This window comes from Tasmannia lanceolata, unplaced genomic scaffold, assembly GCF_043159265.1.
Source record: "Tasmannia lanceolata isolate RefF3 unplaced genomic scaffold, GAP_Taslan_0.1 ptg000003l, whole genome shotgun sequence".
In the NCBI taxonomy this organism is placed as follows: domain Eukaryota; kingdom Viridiplantae; phylum Streptophyta; class Magnoliopsida; order Canellales; family Winteraceae; genus Tasmannia; species Tasmannia lanceolata.
This window is the reverse complement of record NW_027518680.1, coordinates 4,703,684-4,716,295: the sequence shown is the minus strand read 5'-3', so window position 1 is coordinate 4,716,295 and position 12,612 is coordinate 4,703,684. Positions and strand designations below refer to the sequence as shown.

At 47.9% G+C, this 12,612-nt stretch overlaps 1 protein-coding gene across 1 annotated transcript; it reads right to left on the bottom strand.

The window, feature by feature from the left end:
* Positions 1-9,407: 9,407 nt before the first annotated feature.
* Positions 9,408-12,354, bottom strand: LOC143848557 (G-type lectin S-receptor-like serine/threonine-protein kinase LECRK4). The gene has a single exon (XM_077357516.1). It carries the CDS (start codon positions 12,296-12,298, stop codon positions 9,902-9,904), a length of 2,397 nt encoding a protein of 798 aa, XP_077213631.1. The 5' UTR covers positions 12,299-12,354; the 3' UTR covers positions 9,408-9,901.
* Between the last annotated feature and the right edge of the window lie 258 nt (positions 12,355-12,612).

The following is a 12,612-nucleotide window of genomic DNA, read 5'->3' as shown; positions in this document are numbered from 1 at the left end:
GGTCACGAACTATTGAGCTTCATGGACGCCTTCTCCGGATACAACCAGATCAGAATGTATGAGTTAGATATACCGAAGACTTCCTTTGTAACGAATCAGGGGACGTACTGCTACCGTGTCATGCCCTTCGGCCTAAAAAATGCCGGGGCCACGTATCAGAGGCTCGTGAACAAACTCATCCAGAATCAGATCGGCCGTAACATGGAAGTCTATGTCGACGATATGCTGGTCAAAAGCCGAAGTGCACAAGATCATGTGTCCGATCTAAGAGAAACATTCCAAGTCCTAAGAGAGCATAACATGAAGCTCAACCCCACCAAGTACACTTTCGGCGTCAGCTCGGGAAAGTTCTTGGAGTTTATGGTAAGTCGAAGAGGGATAGAGGCCAATCCGGAGAAGATCAAGGCCGTGGTGGAGCTCACTCCACCAAAAACCATCAGAGAAGTGCAACGGCTAACGGGAATGGTGGCCGCACTGGGGCGCTTCATCTCAAAGTCCGCAGAGAGATGCCTGCCTTTCTTCAACGCCGTTAAAGGAATCAAGACTGCACCCTGGACAGCTGAATGCCATACTGCATTCGAAGAGTTGAAGCAGTACTTGTCCTCTCCACCGCTGCTGACAAAGCTGGATCCGGGGGAAGAGCTGCTCCTGTACCTGTCCGTGAGCCCCATGGCTCTAGCAGCCGTCCTAGTTCGTGAAGAGCACAGCCAACAAAAACCGGTCTACTATGTCAGCAAGGTCCTTCATGATGCCGAGATCAGGTACAAGCGGGTCGAGAAATTGGCCTACGCCCTGATCATGGTAGCCAGGAAATTGAGGCCGTATTTTCAAGCCCACACAATAAAGGTCCTGACCGATCAGCCGCTCAGGCAAGTTCTCAAGTTCTCCATAAGCCGGACACTTCAGGACGACTCGTGAAATGGGCCGTGGAGCTGAGTGAATTCGATATCCAGTACATGCCTAGACCAGCGATAAAGGCTTAAGTGCTGGCAGATTTCGTGGCTAAATGCACCATCCCCCAGCAGAGCATTGAACCTGAAATTGTCCAAACCCCGGCTGTGGAAAAGGAAACCACAACTGAGGAGCGAACAGAAGATGGGACTGAAGCAGAAATCGTCCCCGTACCAGCAGAACAGGATCCATCGACCACTGAACCGCTCTGTGAAGTGTACGTGGACGGATCTTCGAACAAGAGTGGCTGTGGAGCCGGTTTGATTCTCACTGGGCCTGACAACTTCACTTTAGATTACGCCCTAAGGTTCGGATTTCGCGCGTCCAATAATGAAGCAAAGTATGAAGCCCTCCTCACCGGAATGAATCTCACAATCCAGACCAGGGCTCAAAAGCTGAAAGCATACTGTGACTCCCAGCTGGTTGCAAACCAGATTCAAGGGGTCTATGAGGCCCGCGACGAACGTATGATCAAATACCTCTCCGAGGTCCGCCAGTTAGCTAGCAAGTTCAAAAGTTTTGAGGTCATCAGAATCCCCAGAACAGAAAACACAAAAGCAGATGTGCTGTCTAAGCTGGCCGCATCCGGATACATCACTCTCGGGAGCATATGTATGGAGTTTCTACAGAAATCCAGTATCGAAAATAAGGCCGCTGAAGTAATGCAGGTGGAGAACGAATCCTGCTGGATGGACGAAATTATTGAATACCTGCGTAGTGGAAAACTTCCCGAAGCCAAGAAGGAAGCCCGCAAAGTGACACAGAGAGCAGCCCGGTTTTCCCTCGATGGTGAGAGCCTGCACAAAAGGTCGTACACCCTCCCATACCTAAAGTGCCTCCGGCCCAGCAACGCCGCATACGCCCTCCAAGAGACGTACGAAGGGATTTGTGGGGAACACCTAGGGGGCAAGGCCCTGGCAATCAAAGTGCTGCTGAGAGGCCTGTACTGGCCAACCTTAAGGCAAGACTCACTAAATCTGGTCAGAAGGTACGAGAGATGCCAAAAATTCTCTCCCACCATCCACCAGCCTGCTGTATCCATGGCCGCGATCATCAGCCCACTCCCCTTCGCAGTATGGGGGATGGACATCTTAGGCCCCTTTCCATCGGCCTCCGGAAGATGCGCGTTCGTAGTTGTGGCCATTGACTATTTCGCCAAGTGGGTGGAGGCCGAACCTCTAGCCCAGATCACCGAGCAAAACGTGCAGAGCTTCTTTTGGAAGTCGGTTGTTTGCAGGTTCGGGATCCCCCGTGTCTTGATAACAGACAAAGGTAAACAATTCGACTGCCGGAACTTTCGAAAATTCTGCTCTGACTTGAAGATCGAACAGAGATTTACTTCAGTGGCGCACCCTCAGACGAATGGGCAAACAGAAGTAACGAACAGAATCCTGCTTCAGGGAATTAAAAAGAGGCTGGACGATGGGCAGATGAACTTTATCATGTCCTGTGGGCGTATCGTACCACCCCGCGCACATCAACGGGGGAGTCACCATTCAACTTGTCCTTTGGGACGGAGGCCGTAATACCCGTCGATGTGGGCGCCCCATCTCTCAGAGTCACCAACTTCAATGACCAGCTCAATGGAGATGGGCTCTGTGCAAATCTCGACTTACTGGAAGAAGCCTGGGAAGAGTCCCGAATCAGAGTCGCCGCCTACAAGCAGAAAGTGTCCAACTATCATGATTTGAAGATACGCCCCAGAGAATTCCGAGCAGGGATCTAGTCCTAAGGAAAGCTGCTATCTCCCAACCAAAGAAGGTCGAAAAACTCTCCCCGACCTGGGAGGGGCAGTACCGAGTGAAAGAGGTGATTTGCCCGAGGAGTTATAAGCTGGAGATGCTGGAGGAGCACCTATTACCCCATGCTTGGAACTCAAAGAACCTCCGAAGATACTATCAGTAGTAGGCCACCCGGCGTGAAAGTGACTTTGTAAATATATATTGAATGTGAATGATAGAAAATCTTTTGCAAATCTCCTCGCACTACTTGGAAACCCAGTTCGCTAAAACTAGGGTACTCGCCGCTTGGTTCGCCCGGCTCGTCTCCGCAAAGTCCGGGAGCGCACTCCTGGTCGGAAACAAGCCCGGACAGTAAAAATCGAAGCTATTTGGAAACCCAGTTCACTAAAACTAGGCTACTCACCGCCTGGTTCGCCCGGCTCGTCTCCGCAAAGACCGAGAGCGCACTCCTGGTCCGGAACAAGCCCGGACAGCAAAAACCAAAGCCACTTGGAAGCCCAGTTCGCTAAAACTAGGGTACTCACCGCTTGGTTCGCCCCGGCTCGTCTACGCAAAGACCGGGAGCACACTCCTGGTCGGGAACGGGCCCGCGCAGAAAAACCGAAGCTATTTGGAAACCCAGTTCACTAAAACTAGGGTACTCACGGCTTGGTTCGCCACGGCTCGTCTCCGCAAAGACCGGGAGCGCACTCCTGGTCCGTAACAAGCCCGGACAGCAAAAACCAAGGCTACTTGGAAACCCAGTTCACTAAAACTAGGGTACTCGCTGCTTAGTTCGCCACGGCTCGTCTCCGCAAAGACCGGGAGCGCACTCCTGGTCTGGAACAAGCCCGGACAGCAAAAACCAAGGCTACTTGGAAACCCACTTCACTAAAACTAGGGTACTCGCTGCTTGGTTCGCCACGGCTCGTCTCCGCAAAGACCGGGAGCGCACTCCTGGTCAGGAACATGCCCGGACAGAAAAACCAAACCGTCTTAGAAACCCAGTTCACTAAAACTTGAGTACTCGCTGGTTCGTTCACCTCGAACGTCTGCCCGGAGTATTCTTGGCCCACAGTGTTAGAATCAAACAGTATTAGCCAGGGGCAGACAAGTAGAGAATGGACAACAAAATGCAATTTCTATTCATGGAAAAGTTGAGCCTCGAACGACCATTACAAAAAGTTGGGCCTCTAAGGGCCATTACAAAAATAGGGCCTCCAAGGGCCAATACAAAAAGAATCAGAAGACAGTGCCCGGGAAGAAAAGAAGGGGAGCTCAAGACACCCCGTGGCTACCGCCCCGTGATAGGTGTGCCTCCGGGACCTCTGTGGCAGCGGTGGTGCCTGGCTCGTCGTCGTCAGGCGCCAATAGGTTAGGGAGAACTAGGCCCGTCAGTGTCACGACCGGGTTTGATTCCTTAACCTGATCAAGGCAATCAAAGAATCCCACCTTGTAGGATTCGCTAGACAAACTGATAAGTTCGTCCTCTTTCTTCTGTACGGCCTCCTCGACGGCCGCTATCTGTCTCTCCCGGGCTCTTTCCCTCTGTGCGTTAAGGGCCTTGGCGGCCTTCTGCTTCTGGGCGACCAACTCATCCTTGAGCAGCTGATTCTCCACGTCCCTCTGTCCGATGGACCTTTGGAGCTCTTCCGCCTCCTTCATCAGCTGCCCGCTCTCCTCCTCAGACTTGGTTATGGCCTCGGAAAACTTCTTACTCTTCTCCCGAAAGTCGCTGCAATACAATCCAATCTGCAGGCAAACAAGTGTTAACACAAGAAAGCAAAACAAAAATCAAAACAAGCAAACACACGGGCCATCTTACCTGGTAAAGGGAAGAAAATATGGCCTCGTCGGCTGCAGCTGGAGGTTCGTTCAGAACCTGGAGCTTGTCCTTGTTGAGGAGACCCTTAGTGACGATCTCCACTCCTACCCGGCTCTCACCAAGGCCGGAGTCGCTTTTCTGAACGGCCCAGTTGGGCCGAAAAACATTATCTCCGGACCTCGCCGGGGGAGGACGGGCTCCAGCGGATGTTCCACCCGACTTTGAAGACCCTGCTCCTCGGCCGTAGGCGCCGACCAGCTTCACTGTAGTCTTGCCTTTGGGGGGCGGCGTGTCCCGGGTAGGAGCAGGACTCGAAATCTCGGCGGCTTTCCTTTTCTGGCCCTGCTGGGCCCTTCCAAACGTTCCTTGCCACACTCTCTCCATCTTTGACTGTTTCTGCATCTCTGAAAGTCAACATGAACGAACAAACCGATCACAAGCAAAAATGAGGAAAAGGAGTTTAAAGCAAGATTAGCCACATACGTGCCGGGGTCGCAGTACTAAGGCCAAGCCTGACTAGAACCTCTTCCCCAGAGAATTCCGCACAATGAATGAGGCACTCACGGTCCAGCTCCTCACGGACTAGGGCGAACGTTCTCATATCCTCGCCCTCAAGGAGTGGCTTGCAGCTCATCGCAACTGTATCTGGGGTGTCCCATTTTAGAGGAACCGGCCAAGGCTCGGTGGACTCCTTATCCTCAACGTCGAAGAACCTGTTCTTCCATAAGTGTATGGAAGAGGGAATGTCAGTGATCATTTTCACCTCGTGGCGCTGGCTAATGTAAATCCAACCTCCGTCCTTATGCCTCTTCAAGTGCGCACACGTGTGGAACAACGGCACAGACAAACTTCTCTGAAGCCGGCCCTGGACCAGGTATATGAAACGGGTCAGCGTCCTCCACGAGTTTGGCGCTACCTGAGCCGGAGCCAACCCGTAATATTGAAGGACCGCGGTGAAGATTGGGTGCAGAGGGAACCTGAGCCCGGCCCTTAAAGACTCGTCGTCATACAGACGTCGGAGCTTTCGTTGCAAGCCCTATCTCCCTCTATGACGACCCTCAGCCCGAACCTTAGGGGAATAATGTACCTATCCCTAATGTCTCCCAGCCTGGACTCATCAAGGATGTTCTCCTCGTAAAGAGCCCGGATGTTGTACTGGGGATTGGCATCCATCCTGGCCCTAGCTACGACCTCAACGGCCCGGCTCGGGAGGAATGTTGTGGACGCCGCGGCAGCGTCACTACCAACACTCGCCTCTGCTCGGAGATAACTATCCATTGGGAGCGGAGTGGTGTTCAGATCGAAAATCACCTCGTCCTCACTATCTACGATTTCTACACTAACATCGGGACTTGCCATTTTTGGCCCGGGAGTCCTGGTTGGATTACTTTGGATCCTCCCCGACAAACTAGACCCTGAGCTACTGGAAGAGAACTTCCCTGAACCGGACTTCGAACCAGACTCAGAGCTAGAGTTACTACAGGACTGAACGCAGGAAAAGAAACGAATAAAAGACGCGCTCAAGAAGATTACCGGTCAGAACAGAAAGCTCCCAATCCGCAGATGATCACAACCACGAGCTACCCGAGCTACACGAGCCGAACAGGCAGAGCAAAAAGCGGAAAGAAGAAAGGCGGAAGTAAAAAGTGAAAAGTGAGAAATGAAGGGTAAAAACCTCTTCTTATAGGCCTTGGCTTAAGGCGGTTCGCATTTAATGAAGGGCACGCACTTCGAGGGCCCTTGTATGGTGCCACGTGTCTTTCATTAATGACGGACACACACTTCGAGGCAAGAGCGTAAGCAAATACGCGCGTATCTCCAAGGGGCTAAGGGACATCCGTAAGGTGCTCGTGTAGAGATTAGCTTCTAAAGCGATTGTGCCCGTCAAGAAAATCTGTCCGGCCCAAGCCGGACAGAATATGGCGCATTCGCTAGACGACAAAAATCTGTCCGGCCCAAGCCGGACATGATATGGCGCATCCGCTACGCGACAAAAATCTGTCCGGCCCAAGCCGGACAGGATATGACGCATCCGCTACGCGACAAAGATCAGTCCGGCCCAAGCCGGACAGGATATCGCGCATTCGCTACGCGACAAAAATCAGTTCGGCCCAAGCCGGACAGGATATAGCGCATTCGTCAGCCGACAAAAATTAGTCTGGCCCAGGCCGGGCAGACGAAATTTTCGGACTGAATCCCAGGCCGGACAGACAGAATTTCCGGACTGATTTCCAGGCCGGACAGACAGATTTCCGGACTGATTCCCAGGCCGGACGGACAGACAGAATTTCCGGACTGATTCCCAGGCCGGACAGAGGAAATTTCCGGACTGATTTCCAGGCCGGACAGACGAAATTTCCGGACTGATTTCCAGGATGGACAGACAGATTTTCCGGACTGATTCCCAGGCCGGACAGACGAAATTTCCGGACTGATTCCGCGGGCCGGACGAACGGCTTCGCCAGACAGACTCCTCCTGTTCAGGAATGTAACTCACCACACTTCCCCAAATCACTACAATGACTTGGAGAACTGGGGGGCAACTGATGGGGTATGAAAAACAACAGCCACTTAGCTGTTGACACGTGGCTCCAGGATGGCCCACCACAAATCCAGCGTCGGCCCAGGGGTAGTTTGGTAATTACCTAAGAGTAGGTAAACTCAAACCAGTAAGAGGCCGACACCTGTCCTGAGGTAGGTAATCCAACCACCTCAGGTTTCCCTCTATAAAAGGCCTTTCAGGGCTCAGATCAATGGGTAATAACTTCTCAACCAACTCCTGAAAACTCGCTCTGCACTCCTGCTCATACTGACTTGAGTGTCGAAGGGCCTGTCCGGAGTAACGACTCCGGGTTGGTCTTCTGACCTCGTTTACTCTTGTGCAGGACTCAGCTCCTTCACTTCTGCTTCTCGGGTCCTCCAGCTCAGCTCTTACGTCACTGCCGTATCTGTTACCGATTTTAGGCCAACAGAAAGTGTTTTCAGCAAGGAGGGTGAACCCAAACTTATGTTTGCTGCTTGAGTCTGAACATTTGGGGCAAGGAAAGAAATAGCTAGTAGTAGTAACAGTATAAATTTACGGAGTACAGCCATTGTGGGGAGATAAACTGATGCCAAAACGAGTGGGGAGGTTGGCTGCGCAAAGTTGCGCAGGAGGTTCCTACGCAACGCCCTAAAATAAAGAGGAAACAGGGGGCGTGGAAATATCAAACATGGGGTGTAAAAAATATTACACCACAGAATTGATATTGCCACACCCCTTGCTTTTAGTGTATTCTAATGCGCTACGCAGGAGCCCCTGCGCAAGCAACGTTCCGTAGCCAAATTGGCTAGTGTTTTGCCCAGTTCATAAAATGAATTCTGAAATGACATGTGAAAATGAGATGTGGAAGAATGCCACGGGCAGGCTGTGGAGTTCAGTCTCTTTCGTGGTTTCTTCTGCCATGTGCAATGTCGTGGAAAGTGATGACTTCAGTTAAAAGGTAATTTGGATGTGATCAGAAACTCAACACCAACCACATGAAACAAAGAATTCAAGGATAAACCATTTGTTGCTGAGATTGTTTTGCTAATTTTACCCACCGAAAAATGATTCAAGTATAGAAATATTAGCTAATATATATATATATATTTTTTGAAATGATGAGATTTCATTAAAATACAGCCATGACCAAGATGGTCATGAAAACAAAAGTAGAAATGTTAGCTAATTCAGTAAAAATGAGAAATGATTGAATGAAGGGCGCCCTTGCCAAAACCAGCTTCAATGGCGCCCCCATTGGTCAGTTTTCAGTAAAGTGGCCCGGACAAAAGTGGATGCCTCCTTAAAACTGGCCAATGGGGGCGCCCTTGAAGCTGGTTTTTGCAAGGGCGCCCTTCATTCTATCATTGCTCAAATGGAGGTAATACTTTGAACTATTATTCAAAATAGAGTAGCAGAAACTGTTGGAAATTCCAGGGTTCCGTAGATATGACCATCTTTTAATCATATATATGATAATTTCATGTCATCACCATCAACTTGGTAATAATTTTCTGATACTATCTTGTTGCTTTTTGCAACGTGAAAAAATACGTATAATTTCGTGCTAGGCAATCTTGGGGAAAGCCATTTCGTGGCTCCGAGGCTCAAAACTGTATTTTTTTAAGAGAATGTTTAAAGCACGTGTTAGACATATTAAATGCATTTTTAGCATACTTTTCAACTTTTCCACATGTCTCCAGCTTCCTGCAATTTTTAAAAGCACCTTTAACTTTTTGGATGCTTTTCCAATACGTCACATCCATCCAGCCAATACCAAAGTCCAACATTTCAAAGCAATTGTTCAGTTACTGCCCAGTGCTTTGATTAGACTTATCCTAATTAGCCATCCCTAGAATTGATCATTGCACCCTCTTTTGATTGAAATCCCATCTTATCCTAATACCATCACCAACCTTGATAATGACACTCATTTTTATCGGTATTCATAGCTTTGGCTGCACTATTACACGCATCAGAGATAAGAACGGGACCTTTTTTTGGCTTGCTTTGTGACTAGTGGCACTCTAATATTTCCGAAGACTTGGGTTCTTCTGTGCTCTTTGCCCGTAAGTCAAGGGTGTTAAGGGATGTTTTGTGGATGAGTTCTTGTTCAGAAGCTGCAGCAAGAATAGAGGGTGTTGGTTGCTGGCATGGTGGTCTGGAGTCGTCTAATGGAAACCAAGGTTTTAAGGATATGAATGTAAGATGGGAACTGGTTGTGGGTTGCGGCAAAAGCAAACAGAAACAAAAGGGGTGGTTATACGGTTTCACAATCACAAGAAGGTTTCAATTGAATTAGATGTTGCAAACCAGTCAAGCACTTAGAATTTGATGAGGAAGGAAGAAGAAAACAACACTTTGCAAATTCAATCCAAGAGGAAAGAGGGAAGATAAAAGGAACAAATTCCTAATTCGAACACTTTATTTCATAGCTCATTCATGATAAAACGTTTTACAGTATTTATAGAACATGCCAGGGCAAAGTTCTCCACCAACTAAACTTCCTAATTCTACTTAAACTAGAAAAGCAAAAGGACAAAATTTGTCCGACTCATGTAAATATTCCTAAAAGCCTCAAATTCTCCTTAACCTAAGCTAGCTATAGACGACCAACTCAAAAAAAATAATCCAAATGTCCTAAAGGAACTAAAACAAAAGTTTTCAACCACTAAGAAATCTTCAAATAAAACAAACTAAAATAAACCAATAATTTCGGATCCTTGGGACCTTGGAGAACAAGGACCGTCGATTGTAACGTCATCTGATATTTGGATGATCTAGGGACGATCGGCCTTCGGGTAATATGATCTGGCATCATCTCGTGCTTGATTGTCGATCTGTGCCATTTGTTGGTTGATTTGAGAGTTCTACTTTGCCCGATCATTGATTTTGAGATCTCGGCTGGGATGCACCTGTGTCAATCACTGATAAGAGAGGGGGAATGCCAACTTCGGATGTTCCTTCTAACATCTGCATCACTCTTTTGATAGACGGTCGCAGAGTTGGGTCAGGGTTAACACACCATAATCCTACAAGGGCCATTCTTTCAAACCTTTTGAAATCATCCAATGCTTCCTTATCTTCTGCTATCACCCTGTCTAGGTCTCCAGCCCTCATACAACTCAGAATCCAGTCTGTTATAAACAAGTCTTCATCATCAGTCTCTTCTTCGACCCGGTCCAACTCTATGTGCCTCCTACAGCAAATTATCTCAAGCAACATGATCCCAAAGCTGTAAATGTCCACTTTTGCTGTTACAGGGGCATTCTTAAGCCATTCTGGTGCCATATACCCCATTGTCCCTCGAACATTGGTGCTGGTTCGAGTCTGGTCTTTCAACAGGAGCTTTGCCAAGCCAAAATCGGCAATCTTAGCAGTGTACTGATCATCAAGTAGGACATTCTGGGGCTTTATATCACAGTGGATTATTTGAGTCTCACATTCTTCGTGCAAGTACAACAAGCCTCTAGCAACACCAAGCGCTACTTCTGCTCTATGGCCCCAGCTGGGTCTTTCCACTTTTCTGAAGAGAAAGCTGGATAAAGAGCCATTTTTCATTAATTCATAAACCAAAAGCCTATGACTATCCTCGTTGCAGAAACCCAACAATTGAACCAGATTCTTGTGATGGGTCCGACCAATTACCCTCAGCTCTGTCATGAATTCTTTCTCGCCTTGTTCCATCACCTTCTCTAGTTGCTTCACGGCAATTCCGATTGGTTTTCCGTATGACATTAGAATTCCGCTGTAAACCGTCCCGAAACCTCCTCGTCCTAGGCTCTGGGTAAACCCATCGGTTGCTTCATGCAATTCTCGAAATGTAAATGCCTTCAGGTTAATCTCCACCATATCATTAGTGGAGGGTTTCATTGATCTTTGTTTCTGAGCAACATAATAACAGTAGATAGTGAGGGCTGCAAACAGAAGAGCAAAAATGGTGCTTGTTATAAGCCCTGCTCCTAGAGCCCAAGAACGATTCTCCTTTCCGTTACTATCACTTGAAGACGTATGGTTTCTCAGTGGCACCTTTACGAAAGCTAGTTTTCCACTGGCAATAGTGCCCTGCCTACCATTTAATAGAGGCATCCTTTTCTTCATACAGATTCCAGAGTCTAAGACAGCAGCCATGCAGAAACAATCCTCCATGACTGCCTTTTCACAGCTATCTGCATCTGCACCTGTTAATCTTTCGAGATCTGCAAAGCCGTCGTTTGGAAAATCAGCTTCATTTATTCGAACTACTTCAAAATTCATTCTCGAGGTATACTCTTGGCAACTTTTTGGCACAAAGTCTGGGTAGCACCCTTTGAAAGGGTCGTTTGGTTCTACCTGAGAGAATCCTTGTAGGCAATGGCAGCTCGCTTTCTGATTCTGATCCAAAACACAGTAGCCATACTGTCTACAAAGACCATAGGTAGTGCAGGGATCGTCAAATGGACGCCACACCATCGACCAATTCCCTGCACCACTAGCGTTGCCTTTCCTGTAACTGTATTGCTGGAAATTGCCACCATCATCGATCGTTGCTCTATAGTAGTAATCTCCGAGTGGTATAGGTAGCTTTTCACCATCTGTTAGAGAGCGGTCAATACGTGTTCCGTTTAAGACATACAAGAGCATGGTGCTCTGGTTGAAAACCAGAGTACTGTTTTCTTTTGGGTATGAACTACTGAACCAGTACGCACGATCTGCATATTGGCTATTGAGAAGAAGATTGCCATCATGCTGCATCAGCAGCATAAATCTTCCAGCCGAGTAGTTAGCAGTTCCATTAAAATTGGAGATGAGCTTATCGTTCGCAATCAGAGTTTGGCCTGGTAAGATAGTGTCTGTTGGGTGTTCAAAGCTTTGCCATACAACAGTAAAACCAGAGTCCATCACCACGAAATTGCCATCATCTTGCATGGATGCTGAATCTGCAGAGGTTCCATTATATATCAATAAATTATCTGTTCCTTGTGGGTCTTTGATAACAAGGTTACCTCCACGAGTTAGCTCGATTGTTGATCCAATTTGCACTGGCTGGTCCCTGTTTGCTGACCAGACAAGTGTTTTCTCTGGGATCTTGTGGAACCAGATGCCGGCGAGGAAGAGATTCTCTGTTAGATTGTAAAACCCAAATGCGAAATCCCTAGAAGGAGAGAGCCAAGAGGAAGTGGTTCCAGCAAGGAGGGTGGAACCCAACTTTATGTTTGCTGCTTGAGTCTGAGCATCAGGGGCTTGGAAAGAAATAGCTAGTAGTAGTTGTAACAGCATAAATTTAGGGAATGCAGCCATTGTGGGAAGATAAAGTGATGCCAAATGAGAGGGAATGGATTAGATAATATAGATGGAAGGAACAATTGGGCAGTTTCCGAAAGTCAAGCGGTGGTTGTTAGTGATTTTGCATTTTCAAAATCATGTATATTACATGTTTTAGTGTTTTGGAAAATGTTTTATCAAAAGCGTTTGGGAAAAAGAAAATGTTTTCTTGGAAATATTTGCTTTTACAAAAGGATGTAGAAGTGTAGTTGAAAAGATAGTCTCGTACCGGATGGGAGAAAAGAAAGAGAAGGGCTTATAAAGCACTACCTTTTCTAACTCTTGTTGAT